Here is a 17,529-nt window from a genome sequence, read left to right as displayed (position 1 = left end):
GCATTCTTGTTTGTTTTTTCCTCTCCCTTTAATGTCTAGAGAGTTTCTTGGGCAGGGCTGGATGAAAGTGGATAAAAATGAGAGAACACCCTATATTATGAAAACTAGCCAACATTTTAATGATGTAAGTACTCTTAAATATAGATTGCTTTCTAGGAACTCTATTGACACTGTCTATGAGCTCTGGGACAAAAATACCTTTTTTTTACAATGTGATGTAACTAGCAATAACTGAATGTTACAGTCTTTTTGTGATTAACCTTTTAAATCAAAGCACATGAAGGTTCTCGTTCTCAAGAATTGGTACCCAGTATTTCAATGGCAATTTAACAGAGTAGAACATTTTAAACTGTAGTACAGTGCCTTATTGCTTATAGAAGAAACTGAATTTTCTCCACAGAGTGAAGAATATAACACTGATTCTATTTAATGAATGCCCTTTGTATCCCCAACCATATCTCTGCTCTTCACCATTTTCCTTGAATTTTACTGAGATGCTTCCCAATTAGTTTTATTACTGTTGGCTTGGAGATGCTACTCCCCATTGCATCTCTTACCCTTCTTTCATATCATCATTCCTCCCACTTCCCTACAACGCTGTTGTCAATACACTTTCTCTGGTTTTATGAAGAGCCATGAATTGTTGTGCATTATTCTTTTTTCTGCCTTGTTCATTAAATAATTGTATGTTGAAAGGGATTATATTTAAACGTTCTAAATTTCTTCCTCTTTGTTTGGTCAGATGAGTAACCTTGTTGCCTCTCAAATCATGAATTATGCTGATGTCAGCTCCCGGGCTAACTCAATTGAAAAGTGGGTAGCAGTAGCTGATATCTGTCGATGTATGCACAATTACAATGGTGTATTAGAAATCACATCAGCCTTGAACAGAAGTGCAATCTACAGACTTAAGAAAACCTGGGGCAAAGTATCCAAACAGGTAAGAAAGATATGATTACAGTAAGGTTTCTAGATTTCACTGGTCAGTGAGTTCACAAAACAATATGTTGGATAGGATTCCCTCCATAAATGTTTCTACTTTTGCAATACTCTTGACTATTTGCTGGAAACACCAAGTGGTACTGGGATTTCATGTCAAAGTATTTTGTATTTAGCATACCATTTTTGGGGTATCATTAATTAAATATCTGTAGGAATAAACTGATTTCAATGGAATTAGCAGGTGCCTAAGCCTATAACTTGAGCCTGAAGTACTGAAATATTTAAGAAAACTAGATTTAGACACTTTCAGATATACACATCTAGATGGTTGCTAGCTATAACTATAGTCAGCTCAGGTGCCTAAAATGAGAGACATATTTCCCTGCCTGTGCAGAAGGTCAGTAGAAAGGTCAGCATTCCCTCTCAAGGTGTTGAGTTTTTTGCTGCCCAGGAAGAGACCATAGACAACCAGACCTCTTTCTCATTTACGTGCCTAAGTTTAGATGTAGCGACTATCTGCCTTTAACCCTTACCTTGCTGGTAAGACAGTCAGCAGCATGGCTGAGCCTGTGAGAATGGCTGCCAATAACAAAAATGAGACACAAAAACCCCTGACTAGACAGGATGAAGAGTATCTAGTCTTTTACAGGGAGTAGGGCTTAATGATCCTTATAGATTCCTTCCAGCTTGAGAGAACTTTATGATTGTATGATTTTATGTTCTCTGTTTTAAATGGTTTGGAGAAATTTGTTGAACGATTTAAATCTCAGCTTTCTGCTATTTGAAGAAAAAAAAAAAGTGAATATTTTAGTATGATAGAATAACAGTGCAAGGAGGTCAGTAGGCCAGAGCCAGTCACTTGTAAGTTAGGCAGTATTTGGATACAGGGTTTACTCCAGCTAATTGGAAGATTTCAGATTGCCCTTTTGAGATCTGGCTAATTGACATGGAAAAAGTGAGCTTTTATCATTGCATTTCCTCCTCCGTATGTTTCCGCAGCTTTTGCAAAGCGCTCAAGCAGTCCAGGCAATGAAATCCAGTTAGAATACATTCTGACTGCACTGCTTGCTTTCTCCAGTCAACTTTTTCAAAGATGCTTTATAGCTGGTGCTATGTTCTTTTATTTAAAAATATGCTAAAAATCCTTTCAGTACAAACTATTATAAAGGAGTTTACCTCTAAAAGTTTTATGTTTAGAATTTGTTTGATTTTTAAACTTCCCAATTAAAAAAAAACCCAACAGATTAATGTTGTTGCACAGTTCTTCAGTATTTATTAGAAATGTAATCTGAGTGTTTCATCAGCCTACTATTTAGAAGATAAAGAAAGGGTCTGCTTCTGCCTACAGCTTTCTCTTAATTGGAAATTCAGTTTCAAATATGACAAATAAATTTCTCATGATTCTCTATACTGTCTCATGTCTACAGCATAAACAGACTGAAAAGCAAATTTATTTTGCTTACAAAGCAACCAGGCTCTGGTGATGGCCACTGAAAGTAATTTGTGTAAGACAGTAATATATTTTCAAATACATATTCAGCTTTTGTCAGAAACTTCGAGGCAAAAGCACCTTGGTGCAAGACATAAACATGCTTTACTGCCACTAATTCCAGTAAACGCAGCTGAGAATTCTCAGCAACTTGTAAGATCAAGTCTCTTAATATTCTTGTGTACACAGTAAACTGAATTTCTGACTATTAATTTAATGAAGTTGTGTTCTTTCCAGAATTAGCAAGCTAATAATATTAGCAGAGATATAAGTTCTGTGTATCACTCAAAAAAAAATCTTTAATGCTGCCTAATATCCATCTTCAGAAATACACTAGGAATTACAGTGAAGCTAAACTCCTAAATTCCTATGTTATTACTTTTGAAAATGGGGTGAAGATGCTAAGTGAATTACACCTTTTCTAAAATCTAACCCCAGTCATTCATGTGCAACAGCAATGACATTTGTAATGCATTTTCTTTCTAGACAAAAGCTCTCATGGACAAGCTTCAGAAGACTGTATCATCTGAAGGAAGATTTAAAAATCTTAGAGAAACGCTCAAAAAGTATGCTTCCCTACACCATACAATTGTTTTGCTATAAGCAGTGGATAGTACATGTTAAAGATGAATTGGCTTTGATTAAGCTTTAATAATTAATATAATATTGGATAATATTTTTACCTAATGACCTGTTAAATTCTAGTTTTATTCTATTTGGCTTTATTGTTTTGCTGAATATCCCATGCTTTAGTACCCCTGATAGATAAATATAGTGTCTCCAGTGAATTACTGAAACAAATTAAACTATTATTCTGTGTGAATGTTCCCTGTTGGGGTTTAACGTACACTGATAAACTTTTTCAATAAGTGTGAAGCCAGGTTTATAAATAAAGTTTCTTATACAAAAACAGGATTCCAAAGAGTCCTTTTTCCAGATAAGAAGCTTAGGGCTTAAGAATAAGCTTGAGTCATATCAAAGATCCATTCACCCCTTTAACTTGTTCCTGACAGTGGCCAGTAACTGATGAGAGGAATGTAGGAACAGGTCAAATGCACAGCGGTATTTCCTCTCCTACACCCTCCCAGCCCCCTGTAGTCTGTCACCCTGGAAAACAGCCTGGGTTTTTGTATAGTAGTCCTTGAATAATTTTTTCGCTAATTAATTTGCCAGTTGTGTTTGACCATACATAAGTTTGTTATTGAAATATCCTGTGACAGGGGTTCTACGGTTTTTGTATTGACTCCAGCTGTATGTATGGAAAACCTGCATTTTTTCTGTAATTAGAAGTAGGCTTTCCAGGACTGAGTGGTACGACTACTTCAAATGATCTCAAGAGAAGCAAGAATAATTGCTGAAACGTTTCAAAATATACATGGTTCAAGTTAGTAAATTTTTACTTTAAAAATAGCATTGGGGAGCTAATAACTTTTTTAAAAACGTTTTTACTCACAATATATGAACAGGTACTTTTATACACCTTTCAGTTAACATTTGCTTGCCTGTGTACAACAATCACCCTCATAATATAAGAAATATCCTGAATGAAACACACTGCTAAGCATAGTCAGCAGTCTGCCTAAGCTAACACTACAGCCATCACTCTGCATTTTTATTTTTTTGCCAGCGCTTCAGAAAACCAAGTTTGCTACCCTTTCTGCTGAGGCAAGAATCAGAGCAGTGATTACTGCATTAGGGAAGGAGCAATCATTATCCCATTTCTGTTGTCCCTCCAAGAAAAGAAAATCCCTACTCTCTAGGATCTGTATTCACAGCTTTCCAGATCATCTTTGCTATCTGCCTGTCATCCTCTTTCTTCTTCGCATTCACTGTTGAGAAGGCCCAAGCAAACTTTAACAGAATGGTATATACAGACATACATACACACATATACACATATATATGCATATATACATATATGTGTATACGTATGCACATGCACGCGTGTAGTATGCACACACGCGTGCATACTAGGACACTTACCTGACTGCAGAACACCAACCATGCATTTTCAGCTTGTATGTAGGATGTATTTCAGGGACTGTCTGTCAGCCAGGACTGAGATATGCTTGAAGGTGTTCTCTAATCCAGAGTTTACCTGTCCTTCCTCTCACTCCATCACGTTACCATTCTACCTTTTACTAAAGTTTTTTTGCCATTAATATTAGATATTGCACAGAATATATTCAATTTGTCTTGGGCAGAGCAAATAGAACTCAAGGGAAGTCAGAGAAGCTCTGTTGTAGAAACGAATGTAACCCATAGATTAGAAGTACAGTAAGTAATGAAGCATTTGGGTGATTTACAAAAAAAAGTTAGTTTGTAAACTTAGCTACAGGCAAATATGCTGATTTCATCTTTCACAGCTGTAACCCACCTGCTGTTCCCTACCTTGGAATGTACCTGACGGACCTGGCATTCATTGAAGAAGGAACGCCAAACTTCACTGAGGAAGGCCTTGTCAATTTTTCCAAAATGAGAATGGTAATTTTCAGTTCCTTATGCACTTCCCCAACAGCTGTTTAATTATGTGAGTTAATTATTGATTTAATTACAACTCCTTTGAGTTTAACTTCTAAGGTTTAACTTCTAAGATGTACAAGGATATTGGCACCATGCAAAATAGGTAGCTATTTGAAAGCAATTACTTGACCCAGTCTTCTATCACCACCTTCTGGTAAATTGAGTATTTTTACAGGGTGAATTTGCCTCCAATTTGTTCTTTCAGGAGTGACAGACAGGAAAAGCAGCTGTCTGATGCTCGTGAAAGAGCCACAAAAGCCTTTTTGAAATAACCAAAATTAAAGGAAGGTAGTGATTCACCAGAAAGCAGTAATCACAATCTTCTTTTCAAGTGTGCTAGGGTCTATCTAAAAAAGCATTTTAAATTTGATTCCTCTCCAACTACCGTGTAATGTTGTTTTGTAACAACTCCTCAGAGGAAAGCATGGAAATTTCTCTTCTAATCTCACCTTAATGCCCTTCTTATGGCTGCGCATTACAGCAGTCACTCACAGCAGAGAGAATAGAGGTTATCAGTATAGGGAGAGGAGAGACAAGGTGGTTCACTTGAGGCTGGCTGAACAACAAATGGTTAATTTAGGAAAGTGACAACTTTGGAAGCCATTAGGAGATGATCTCTGCCCTTCCCTTCCCTCCTGCCAGGATAAATTGCATAATTTGGTGCAAAGTTCTTGCTTTATGTGGCTTAGCTGAAGTCAAAATGCAGTTGTACTTACTCATATACATGTATTCTTTTGAAAGATTTCACATATTATCAGGGAAATACGCCAGTTCCAGCAGACCTCCTACCGCATTGAGCATCAGCAGAAGGTAAGGCTCAGGATTTGAAATAGGCTGAAGGGGAAAAGGAAAGCAGTGGAAGTTACTTTTGTGGAAGTAACATACAGTTTACCTGTGTTTTCTCCATTCCAGGTCACTCACTATTTACTTGACAAGACACTCATCATAGACGAAGATACGTTGTATGAGCTTTCCCTAAAGATTGAACCCAGACTCCCTGCCTGAAGAGCCAGCTTTGCCTCAGAGCCTACAGAAAGCTTTAGTACAACAAACAAAACAATGCATGCCAAGTCCTAAAGACAGCAGGGAAATATTGAGAAGAATGCAAGCTCTCTTTTCCAATAAGAGATACAGAGCCTCACAGCATTTCCCTCTCAGGCAACAAAAATGAGCATTGGAGGTGGAAGACGAAGATGCTTCCTACCTGGATTAAGTGATTGCTGCTTTGCAAAGATAATGTTTTGCAGTAGGGACTATGCGTTCAATGGAAAATAGGAGACTTTCCTGTGAACAGGTACTCATTGTAGCCATCTTATGTGACAAACTAAGGGCACAGATTTAAATGGTGTTAATATACTCAGGTATATTAAGATAAATGACCAAATTGGATGGCTGAGATGCGGTCTGGGTTGATCGCTAACTATGCGTTCACTGAGGCAGTAATGGTAGTGGTGTCCTCATACTGTGTTAATTTCATTAAAAAACCAGGATCTTAACAGTCACCTGCTATCTTGGAGTGACATTACGGTAGCATCTAGTATCTTCAGATCTACAGTTGTTCAAAATACTTGCTATATATTTAATGCTACCCTTTATAAAATGTTACCTTCTTTGAATATCAGCCTTTTCTAAGGTGACTGATTTTACCTATAAATGAATTGTAAATATTTTTCATTAATACACAATGAGAGTATTTACAGCATGGAAAGCAAATGAACTAGTTGAACGGCTGTAAATAGTTGCCACCTTTCAAGCTTCAGCTGGGAAATACAAGGTTAGGAGCTATACCTGAGACTCGAGAAATCCAGACGTACAGTGAATGGGATGGTTAGTCCTGTTGCACACAGCCCTGGAAAAGGCACTTTATTTTTCTGCACCTCCTGCAGCTTCTCTGAGAAGTCAGGCTACAGAGCACTTTCTGGTCACACTGTGGAGAGAAATACATCTCTGGTCTGGCAGTGGGTAATGATCAGCAATGAACGCTAGGACTTGGAGTGACAGTTTCATTTTATGTGGAAGCAGTGGTTTGAAAAATGTCTGGTTTTTTATTCAGCCATTCGGCACTGACTTAGCTCTAAAATTGTTCACATCAGTGGCAAACTTTGAATGCCAGCAAACACAAACTATATATTTGTACCTGAGCTACTAATTATCATTTACATATGGGCATATGTTTAAGAAAATGTGCTATTCATAAATGTTTTCAAAGCCTATGCTTTTGTGACATACCAGGTAGATAGATGTAATTTCTACAGCTAGTTGGTACTTGCTACATTTTCCTGATCAAGAGTGGCCTGTTGTAGCTGCATAGAAAGTGAGATCAAATGCATGCTGTAACGTGCATCGTAGTATAAAATGCAGGTATTAGCACTGCTGAAAAAAATTGGCTGGAAAAGTGTCCTTACTTTTCCAATGATATTCAGCCAGTTGAAGAAATAGGGCTATATCACTGTATACCTCCCTTAAATCCTCTCAGGGAGATAGATTTTTAAAATAGATGTGACCTAGGCCTATTTGATCCAACATTTCTTACCACAGTCATGATGCTTCTTAATGCTGGCAATGAAAAACGGATCTGCCTGGCTTGTGGTTTTTGTCTTTATTTGCACTTTAATTATATTGCTGGCCCAGCCCAGAGCTGCACAATAAATTCCATTCATTCTGTGTGAGTGTAACTGCTAGCATTAATAAATGTACTTTAGCAACTGTAAATTTCATTAAGGTTCTTCAGCACAAGGACCATCTCTTTGTAAATAACTGCATGAGGATACGTCACAAATACTGGAAAATTCCTCGATTAGAAAAGCAGACAGCAACAGAAAAGGAAATACCAGAAACATTTTAAATAGGTCTGGTTAATGATTGCTGTAGAAATGAACATGGAAAATGTTACTTATAGAAGCTTCTTATTGTCAAAAATGTGCTTGTTCTTTTCACTAATGACTGACAAGAAGCTGATTGCCTCCCAATGCATGATGTGAAAAAAAAAAAGCATGGTTTATTTGGACCACAAAACCAACTTAGTGTGTATTTTCTGTACAAAAGCAGTTCCCATATGGTAGCTTCATAAAACACTTCGAAGTAATGAAGAAACAGGGGAAAAGTGGTCCAAAAAGTGATTTCTTAACTTGGTTTTATTGTTTCTCTGTTAACAAAGACAATGTGTAACAACTGTCAATGTCAATTGGCATCTCTGTTGTATGCTATTAACTGCTGCTTTATCTACCTGTACCCCCATTTTACCAAACTTCCTTGATGTTCTTAGGGTTACAGGGTACAATTCTTCATCTTGGTCTTTCCACAGTTCGTTGTTTTGTACTTTATGTGTGTATATTGGTTCTTCAGAGTTTCAAAACATTCAATGCATTTTAACGCTTGCAATACACAGGGGTGGTGCTGTGCTTGTGCTACAGTATTACAAATGAACAGAGAGGAAGACAAAGGATTAGACATGGATTTTTTCAAAGGTGCTGAGCATCCACAGCTTAAAATCAATACACAATGTGGTAGTTCGGCCCCTCTGGAAAAGCATGTATATGCCAAAAGTTTCTCCTTGGGTCAGTGGCACAATTTAGGTTAGAATCACTAGCGTAACGAGGTACTTGATTTGTGTTCAGAGCAACAACAACAACAAAAAAAAACACAAAAAAAAGGTTATGGTCACAGTAATGTTTGATTTGCTGATGACTAATATTTATCTTTTTGGCTGGGGATAAAACGCATTCATTAAAATACAGGAGGTGACTGCTCAAAGAAGTGGGCATGCTTCTTATTATCCATGACCCTAGCCAGTATTGCAGTCCTAGCCAGAGCTGGAAACAGCTGTTCTGCAGAAATCCTACACAGCGTGTGTAGAGCGATGTGTCTGCCCCGCAGTTGGGTTGTGTACTTATCGTGTAAGTGGCCTGAGTGCCTCTGCTACAGTACTGCTGCAGTGTTTGAGCTATGGCAATAGTTAGTAGGCAGCAGCAACCTGCTTTATGTGAGGCTTTGCCTAGTACATCTGTATAACCAGCTAGTGCAGTGATGTCCCTGTACAACACACAGGGATTGTGGAGCTCCTTGCTACCAGCTTCTCTATGCCACTCCACCACAGCCATATAACATATAGAGATAGAAAACCCAGTCATGAAACACCCACTGTTTGCCTCTGGTGTTTTAGGGAGGATGTCTCCAAGTGAGGACTTTGTCATTTGGGTCTTGCTGTCATTTAGGCTCTTGTCCATTATAGCTTTTACACCATGGGAGCAGAGCAGACTTGCTTTCCTGCAACTGGAGCTGAAAAAGCCCAGATGATTCAGGATTTGTAAGAAAGAGAAGGGCTGAAGCGCCTATTACTTGCCTTTCCTAGCTTCTCAGCCCTGCTGTGCCAGTCAAATGCAACAGCAGTTGTCACGTTGGAGGGGCTGCTCCCTTCGGCACTCTCCAGACAAAAACGCCTCAGGGTGTACGGGCTGGCTAGCTGCAATGGGGATAGCATACTTCACCCACTGGTTCAGCAGTGGGTGCATTTGCCAGCAAAGTCCAACGGGAGTTTTGCAGTATTTTTTATTGCATAAGTAGCAGCCCAGATTCAGCCCGTAGTTATCTGGGAACCTGGGCAGCAGCACAGACACGTCCCCTTCCATGTGACAGAGAGCACTTGTCACACACCGATATGGGGTTAGAGTTGCCTTCACCCCAGCCTTCACTCCCCGCCGTCTCTCTCCTCTCCCCACTAAATTCACCAGTATTGTTAGTGGACTAAGCCCGTGATTAGTCATCATGTGGAAGAAAAAATAGATCCGTTGAATTTACAGTGGCAGTAAGTATGTATTCTGTCCCTTTCTTTCGGCTAGTCCTGTAACACAGAAGCACATAGCTTAATAGTGAGAGATGATACTGGGACTGATCACCCTTTTTTAAAAGTAAGGAAGAGGTCTCCATCCTCTTTCTACTTTCCTAGGTCTTAATACTGACTATATTTGTGTAGGATAGAAAGGAACTTAACTATTTAAAGTATTTATTAATTTTAACCACGTTGACTTTGATTTCAGGGCATGTTCATTATCCCAAATTTTCTTTCATAACCATTATTTATTCTTTTTACAGAAACATTGTTTTGTTTGTATCAATATTCAGTCTCTTCCTTTCACTCTTATCACGAACATTAAACTTAGATATATGATTTAAAATTCTCACCAATAGAGACATTTTTACTCATAATTGTTATTCATTAAGGGCAAAATCCTTCAGACCTCATTCTGGTAATACCTTAGGCTTCACTGAGAGCTTTTCATAAGTAAGTATTTGGGGATCTGGCTCTCAGCTATTTGCCTGTTACAGTTTTTGCCTCCAAAGGTCAAATGTCTCTGTGTAGGATGCTTTGTGTCCAATACGCTGCTCAACTATGGTTGTTTTGTTGTACATTTACTTTTTAAATAGTCTCTGAAGTTTTGTTCTTTAGGAGAATAGATGTATGTTTATTTGACAGATGTACCTATATCTAACATGTTACTTAGTGCACAATCCAGGTGTTTTTGCATGTATTGTAACTTACCTTTTGACTGAGGTTATTGCTTTGTATTGTTAGTAAGGCATATCAGGCAGGGTGTTGTGCCTATATGCTAATTAAACAAGTCTTTTTTCCTGATTTTCAAGACTCCTGACTGGTATCTCCTTATTTTTTTACCCTGCAATGGTGAAAAATTAAATCCATTCCTTCTGCATTGCTGAGTCTTTTAGGGAAACATGGGAGCAGAAGGGACAAGCCATTAATAAGAAGGGCAAAAATCAGAGAAAATTCTGAGTCCCTTTACTGGGAAAGAATGGTTTGAATTACTGCATTTCATTCTTTGTTCGCTCATGCTGCATTGCAGCTGCCGTGGGCATCATTGGGAATAATGCTGATTTTAACTTGGAACAGAGAATGAAGCCTACTTCATGCACAACTAGAAATGCTGATCCACTGTGAAGCATACAGCATAAAGAACTAAATAAGACATGTGACAGATTAAACTGAATCAGCTGCACAACTCATTCTTCTTCAGGTGAGGAAAGTCTCTCCCCTCCCACACCTTTACTCCCTTTACAGGAAGGTACAAGCAGGTGGAGTTTAAATATAATTTCAGAAGGTGTTTAAGGACTTCCCATTTCAATAGAATATTTCTTCAGGCGAAAGGCAATGAATTTACAAGGAGTCCCATGGAGAGGACAATGGGGGAATGGACACAAATTGCTCTTGGGGAGATTCTGATTGGACATGAGAGGAAAATTCTTCACACTGAGGACAGTCACCATTGGAATAATCTCCCCAGGGAAGTGGTTGACTCGGCCATGTTGGACACCTTCAGGAGTCATCTGGACAGGGTGCTGGGCCATCTTGTCTAGACTGTGCTCTTCCCAGAAATGTTGGACTGGATGATCCCTGAGGTCCCTTCCAACCTGGGATTCTGTGATTCTGTGAATTATATAGAGAGTAAATAACATTGCCCCTAACTTCTTTACCCTGTTGGTCTGTGTTTGGACCTTTGTCTGAATATCCCTAGCCTTTGCTTGGCTGGTGTCCTGCCCTGGATTTAAAGAAATAGTTTAGTCACATTTTATAGCCAAGTAAACATGGAAAACATTTTATAAGTATGGTATGTCCCTCCTCTTGTGATAGGAAAACAAGTCACCTGGAGATAAATGACTTGCAAACTGAAACAGAATAGTTCATAGCATTTAAAACTACAAACCTAGGTCTCCAGCTTCTGTTACATGCTTTAATCACTGTTTACTGTTTTCCTTTGTTGAACTGTATGACTTCTTAAAGATGGAAAGATGCCTATTAAATTTGCTTCAAGAATTAACATCTTTCAAGTAACTAAACAGTAACGGCACATCAGGTCTGTGTAAGGTGGAGATAAAGCAAGTGACATATTAAAAGCAGCAGCTATTCAGTACTCTGTGACCTTGCAGTCACATTTTCTGCCATCTTTTTACATCTTTGGTGTTTCACATAAAATCTGAAATCAACTGAGAGAGCAACTTACTCTTGAAGTTGTCAGATTATCATTTCAGATTATTTTTCAGTGCAAGAAAAAAAACCTACTTGCCAAGCAGCTCTATTTAAACCTACTGCAGGATAATTCTAATTTAAAGTTGTTTTCCTCACACTTTAAACCATTTCATTAACCTTATGCCAAAGAGTTGTCTGGTTTTACATCTTTCCCTAAGCCCATCATCATAGGATCATAGAATCACAGAATGCATTGGGCTGGAAGGGCTATTTAAAGATCATCAACTCCCCTGCCATGGGCAGGGACAACTAGATCAGGTTGCTCAAAGCCCCACCCAACCTGACCTTGAACATTTCCAATGATGGGGCATCCACAACTTCTTTGGGTAACCTGTTCCAGTGTCTTACCATCCTCATCATAAAAATTTCTTCCTTACGTCCAGTCTAAATCTACTTGCTTTCAGTTGAAAATCATTGCCCCATGTCCTGTCACTACAGGCCCTGGTAAAAAGTTTCTCTCCATCTTTCTTATAAGTTCCTTTTAAGTATTGAAAGGCCACAATAAGGTTTTCTCAGAGCCTTCTCTTTTCCAGGCTGAACAACCCCAACTCCCTCAGCCTTTCTTCATAGAAGAGGTGCCCCAGCTCTCTGATTATTTTCATGGCCCTCCTCTGGACCTGCTCCAACAGGTCCATGTCTTTCTTGTGCTGGGGATGCAAGACTCCAGGTGGGGTCTTGCGAGAGCTGAGTAGAAGAGCAGAACCACCTCCTTTAACCTGCTTAACCCTTCTTGTGATGCAGCCCAGGATACAGTTGGCTTTCTGGGCTGCAAGTGCACAATGCTGACTCATGTTCAATTTTGTGTCCACCAGTATCCTGAAGTCCTTCTTCTCAGGGCTGCTCTCAATCCCTTTGTCCCTCAGTCTGTATTGATATCAGGGGTTGCCCTGACCCAGGTGCAGGACCTTGCACTTGGCCTTGTTGAAGTGCATGGCATTTGCACAGCCCCACTCCTCCAGCCTGTCAAGGTCCCTCTAGATGGCATTCTTTCCCAGTACTGAATGAACTGTACCACTCAGCTTGGTGGTAGCTGCAAACTTGCTGAGAGTGCACTCCATCCCACAGTCTATGTCATTGATGAAGATATTACATAGTATTGGTCCTAGACCCTCGAGGGACACCACTTTTTACTGTGCCATTTGAGCCATTGACTGTAATTCTTCAGGTGCCACCATCCAGCCAGTTCCTTATCCATCTAACAGTCCATCCATCAAATCTATATCTCTCCAATTTAGAGAGAAGGATGTTGTGGGGGACCATGTCAAAGGCTTTACAGAATTCCAGCTAGATGACATCCATAGCTCTCCCCTTGTCCACGATACAGTCACTCAGTTGTAGAGGACCACTAGATTAGTCAGCCACAATCTGCCATGTTGGCTGTTGCTCCTCAGCTCCCTGCCTTCTATATGTTTTGACATGCTTCCCAGGAGGATCTGCTCCATGATCTTACCAGGCACAGTAAGATCATGGATTATTGTTTAAGAAGTATTTTGCAGGGGGGCAGCTGTTTTCTACTTTTTAGTATGTTGCAAGAAAACAACTAAGTACTCTGTAAAATGATAGACTGACTGAAATGATCAAATCCCTGAGGAAATCTGACATCACACAACCCTTTTTAATCTTGACTATGAAGAAAGAGATGGAAGATAGCTGCTACAGGCTGTTCAAGATCCTCAGCTTTGTGAAGAAAAAAATTGTTCTTGACTGATTTTGCAATGATAATGGATGAGAATTGTGAATAATGAACTTGGAAGCTATATTCTAATGTTCTGGCCCTATCTGTGTATAGCCTGGAACTAAAATTTGAGGAGAGCAGCGTTTTGCTTGAAATTTCCAGTTTTGAGGAGAACTGATACAATCACTGGTGTTCATTGCAGTTCCCTGACTGCTGGAGCCACGCCTGCAAACATGGGTTAGAAACTGTAGTAGCAGAAGCCATTTAAAATTTGTTTTCCGAGCGGTAGCAGCTCCACTGTGTAAGCCTCTTTGAATCAGATGCCAGCCTACTGTACTAATAATCATGGTGTGCACACGCCTGGATGGATGGGTTAGAAACAGAGCAATAATTATTACTAAAGGCTGGTATTCTCTCCCACTACTCTTCCTGGAAGCTCTTCATTTATACAGATTGGGGACAATATGTATAAATCATTTCTAGATCCTAGATATGTTTCACATGAATCAAAAGTAGTAACTTTTGCAGCCAGAGAAGACACAAGGTCCTATTAACACTTCCTATTCTGCTCTAAACCTAAATATTTTGTTTATTCCATTTCATTTACTGTTAAAATTTCATCTCCAATGGGAGAGCCATCTGAAAAAGAGACCTTTTTCTTTCTCTGATCATGTCTGCTGGAGTTTCCATGGCAAAAAGTGCTGGACCAGCATAACGGAAAAAGGGAAGGTGTCCAGAGTTCAACATATCTGAATACATTTGTTGGCTGTTTTTCTCTAGTCATTGCTCTTCTGAATTCCCTGACAATCATAATCTCAGAACTGATTAATTTGACCATTTTGGTAATTTTAATTTAACTGCTGCATTTTCAGTACTGTTTTATGAGGGGAATAGGAATCCCACCTGTGGAAAGACTAGTATTAGAGTGCCAGATCCATAGCTGGGGTGTGTTTTGGGGAGAAAGCAATGGCCTGCTGGACTGTAAGCCTACAACACTGCAGTGGCTGGCCCTGCGGCAGCTGTGTAAGAACAGAATTAATATCCTCCGCTGGGTCAGAGAGCAGAGGATGTCAAAGTCTCCTCTTGTAAAGCAGTAATGTTTGTTTGTAATCATGTTCTCAACATGTACCCTTGAGAGAAAACAGCATTTCGGTGAGACACAAATACTTTTTTCATTTTTTTAAATGAGACAAAAGCTTTGCCAAAATGTCATGCAAGAGCAACTTTTCAAGAGCTGAAATTGTCTGAAACAGAATTGTCACCCCTTTCACATGCATGATCTGCACTAGAAAATTCCTACCTTCAGTCTTGCTGCTCTAATTAAAAACATATGCATTGTGATACTGCACAATGCAGACTAAACATACCTGCCAAAAATATTGTCATCACTTTTGGGCCATTGCACTGAAGGGCACATGGTTCTGTTGTAAGGATTTTGGATATTCCTGTTCTTCAAAGGGACAACTCCATTTTTAGGAAAACCGATTCTCCTACCTTTGGCCAGAAAACACACTGCTAATTATAGAGAACCTTTCCTATAGTATGTGGTGGATGTTCTGTGAAGAGCAACTTCAATAACTTAAAATAACTGGGGTTATTTTTAACAGGTTGGTTGGATCCAGTTGAGCTCTTTATTTAGTAGACATGTATTAGCACCTTAAAGTGCCTTTCCTTGGAGTAATCTTAACTGTAGGAGGACTGTTCTGTGCCTACTTATGCACTTGGGCATGGTAAATTTGTCCCCATGCTTAGCAACAAGTACTTGCTGAAATACCATTAACTTCAGTGGGACATTAAGTGGTTGAACGCCACCTCAAAACAGTATGTTTTTCCAGTTTGACATCTCAGTGACTGCATATACTCTATGCAAGTGGATATTGGACATCCACAGTCACAGAGAAACCTTAGTAAGAGGTCTGGCAACCATTTGGTAAACAATTATATTTGTTCCCAAGATGGTATGCTTCACTGCATGATTTTAAGTCTGTCTTTAGGAATCTTGAGGAATAAAGATGATCAAACTTGAAAACCAATGAGTGCCATGGCATTTGGGCAACCCAACTGCTACCTTATAAGGATTTGTGTGTAGTGGCTCTTTGCAGCTGTACAGTAGCAGAGCTCTGACTCCAGCAGCAGGAGAGATAGTGACTAGTGTCCTTGCAAGTTCTTTAGAACAAACATGACACCCTCTAACTCCTGATTTGATACATACACTACGTACAACTAACTAGGCTTATAATTTCTGTCCTGATTCCTTTGATTCCATATAGGTAAATTCCCTGTTCAGCAGCTTCCACAACAAAATCCAGCGAGGCATAAATTATTGCTGAATTTCAGCTGAACTCCCTGTGCAGGGACAGATGGCATTAACATGAATAGCAATTGAATTAACACCCAGCTACTGCTACCTCCCCAGCACAAGCAATGAAACCAAGACAGCATTTTGATTGGGATATTTCACATAAATATTTAGGTTAGATAGAGATGAAAATAGGGCATTATTTATGGATGGTTCTTAGCGACTTAGCAACTGTTTCTGTAGCTGAGTTCCTTGCAAAATAGATTAAAAGAACAGTAGTAAGACCAAGCTATTTTTTAAGTATTAATGATATATTCTTCAGAAATCTTAAGGGAACTTGCTAACACTGTTTGCCAGGTGTTTGCGGCATTAGCTAGCAGGCTATTGCATCTTTTTTTCTTCCAGGCTCTGAGCTGGCAAATGGTTGAAACATCTGCATAAGCCAGCAAGTCAGTTTGTCGTATCACCTACTTCAAGGTGGGGGTCTTTGTGTGTTCAAGGCCTTTATGAAAAAGGCTGCCTTTAGTAAAATATTTAAAAAACATGCCTCAGTTGTGAGCTGCTGAACTGGAGTGTGGGGGCTGCACTGCTGACAAAGAGATGATAGCTGCTGCAGAAGAGGTGTTAGTGCACAACACTCTGCATTAAATGCAGGCTGGGGAGCTTACAGCCAGAGCAAAAGATGTGACATAGCCACAAAGGAGCTCTTGACAAGCACGAAAGGGAAAGCTGGTTTCTGTTTTCTTTGCCAGTTCCTGCAAGGGGCAGATTTGTTGTGCTCACATTTCTGTACTCATGTTACCTCAAAAGAACCTCAGTTGGATTTTTGTTTTTTCTATCAATACCAGAAACAAAGTGTTGGGTTGATAAAAAGCAGGTGTGGTAAAGAGGGGCTGTTTCAAATACTTGGTAGTCCAGATGCATGGACCTGGAGTGGCTGTTTTGGTTTTAATTATGGTGGGCATGCATGGCTCTCATTAATCGAAACAAGCCATGACATTTTGGGGGAGACATTTCTACGTTTTGTAAAGCTTAAAGAATCCTGGGTTTAGGAAATTGCTATGTATAATTCAAGGAATGTTAAATGTACAAAGGAAAGGCATTTTAAAGTCTTGGATTTTTAAAAGCTGCACAGTACTGGCCTCTGTGTTCCCATCAGCCTCAATAAATGTTCAGCTTCGGTGGGAGCAGAGTGAGGTAAATGAAATTGATTATTCTTTTTTGTTCTCTGAACCACCACATGTTATCTCTTCCAGTATATTACTACTGCGTAGCTATACTAATTCTAAATGGGAGGCTTCAGGTATCTTCCTTTTTACATTTCATGTCTCTGGACCTCTCTGCCTTCCAAAGAGTCAAGAACTAATGTCATGAATTAAAAAGTAGGGGGAGAAAAAAAATGCCCACTGTGATCTCAGCTCATTCTGGGTCCGATTTCCATCTGGGATATGTGCAGGCGAGTTATCTGGCTCTCCATGTCTCTCAGGAGTTGTTCAGGCAAGCAAGGCAATCCAGCACAGAAGCTGGTCTTGACCTTTCTCTTTTGGCTGTAACTAAACGGG

General features: G+C 39.4%; 1 protein-coding gene across 2 annotated transcripts in view; it reads left to right on the top strand.

The window, feature by feature from the left end:
* RASGRF2 (Ras protein specific guanine nucleotide releasing factor 2) overlaps positions 1-10,586 on the top strand; it is a 134,676-nt gene extending 124,090 nt beyond the window's left edge. For both annotated transcript variants that reach the window (XM_075078783.1, XM_075078782.1), the window contains exons 22-27: positions 40-124; positions 743-940; positions 2,918-2,997; positions 4,798-4,915; positions 5,696-5,764; positions 5,867-10,586. In XM_075078783.1, the coding sequence (XP_074934884.1) occupies positions 40-124; positions 743-940; positions 2,918-2,997; positions 4,798-4,915; positions 5,696-5,764; positions 5,867-5,959 (643 nt within the window). In that variant the 3' untranslated portion in view covers positions 5,960-10,586. The remainder of the gene's footprint in view (positions 1-39; positions 125-742; positions 941-2,917; positions 2,998-4,797; positions 4,916-5,695; positions 5,765-5,866) is intronic.
* The last annotated feature ends 6,943 nt before the right edge of the window (positions 10,587-17,529 follow it).

Source organism: Phalacrocorax aristotelis, chromosome Z (genome assembly GCF_949628215.1).
Source record: "Phalacrocorax aristotelis chromosome Z, bGulAri2.1, whole genome shotgun sequence".
NCBI lineage: Eukaryota > Metazoa > Chordata > Aves > Suliformes > Phalacrocoracidae > Phalacrocorax > Phalacrocorax aristotelis.
The sequence above is the reverse complement of the archived record's forward strand: the minus strand, read 5'-3'. Positions and strand labels throughout refer to the sequence as shown.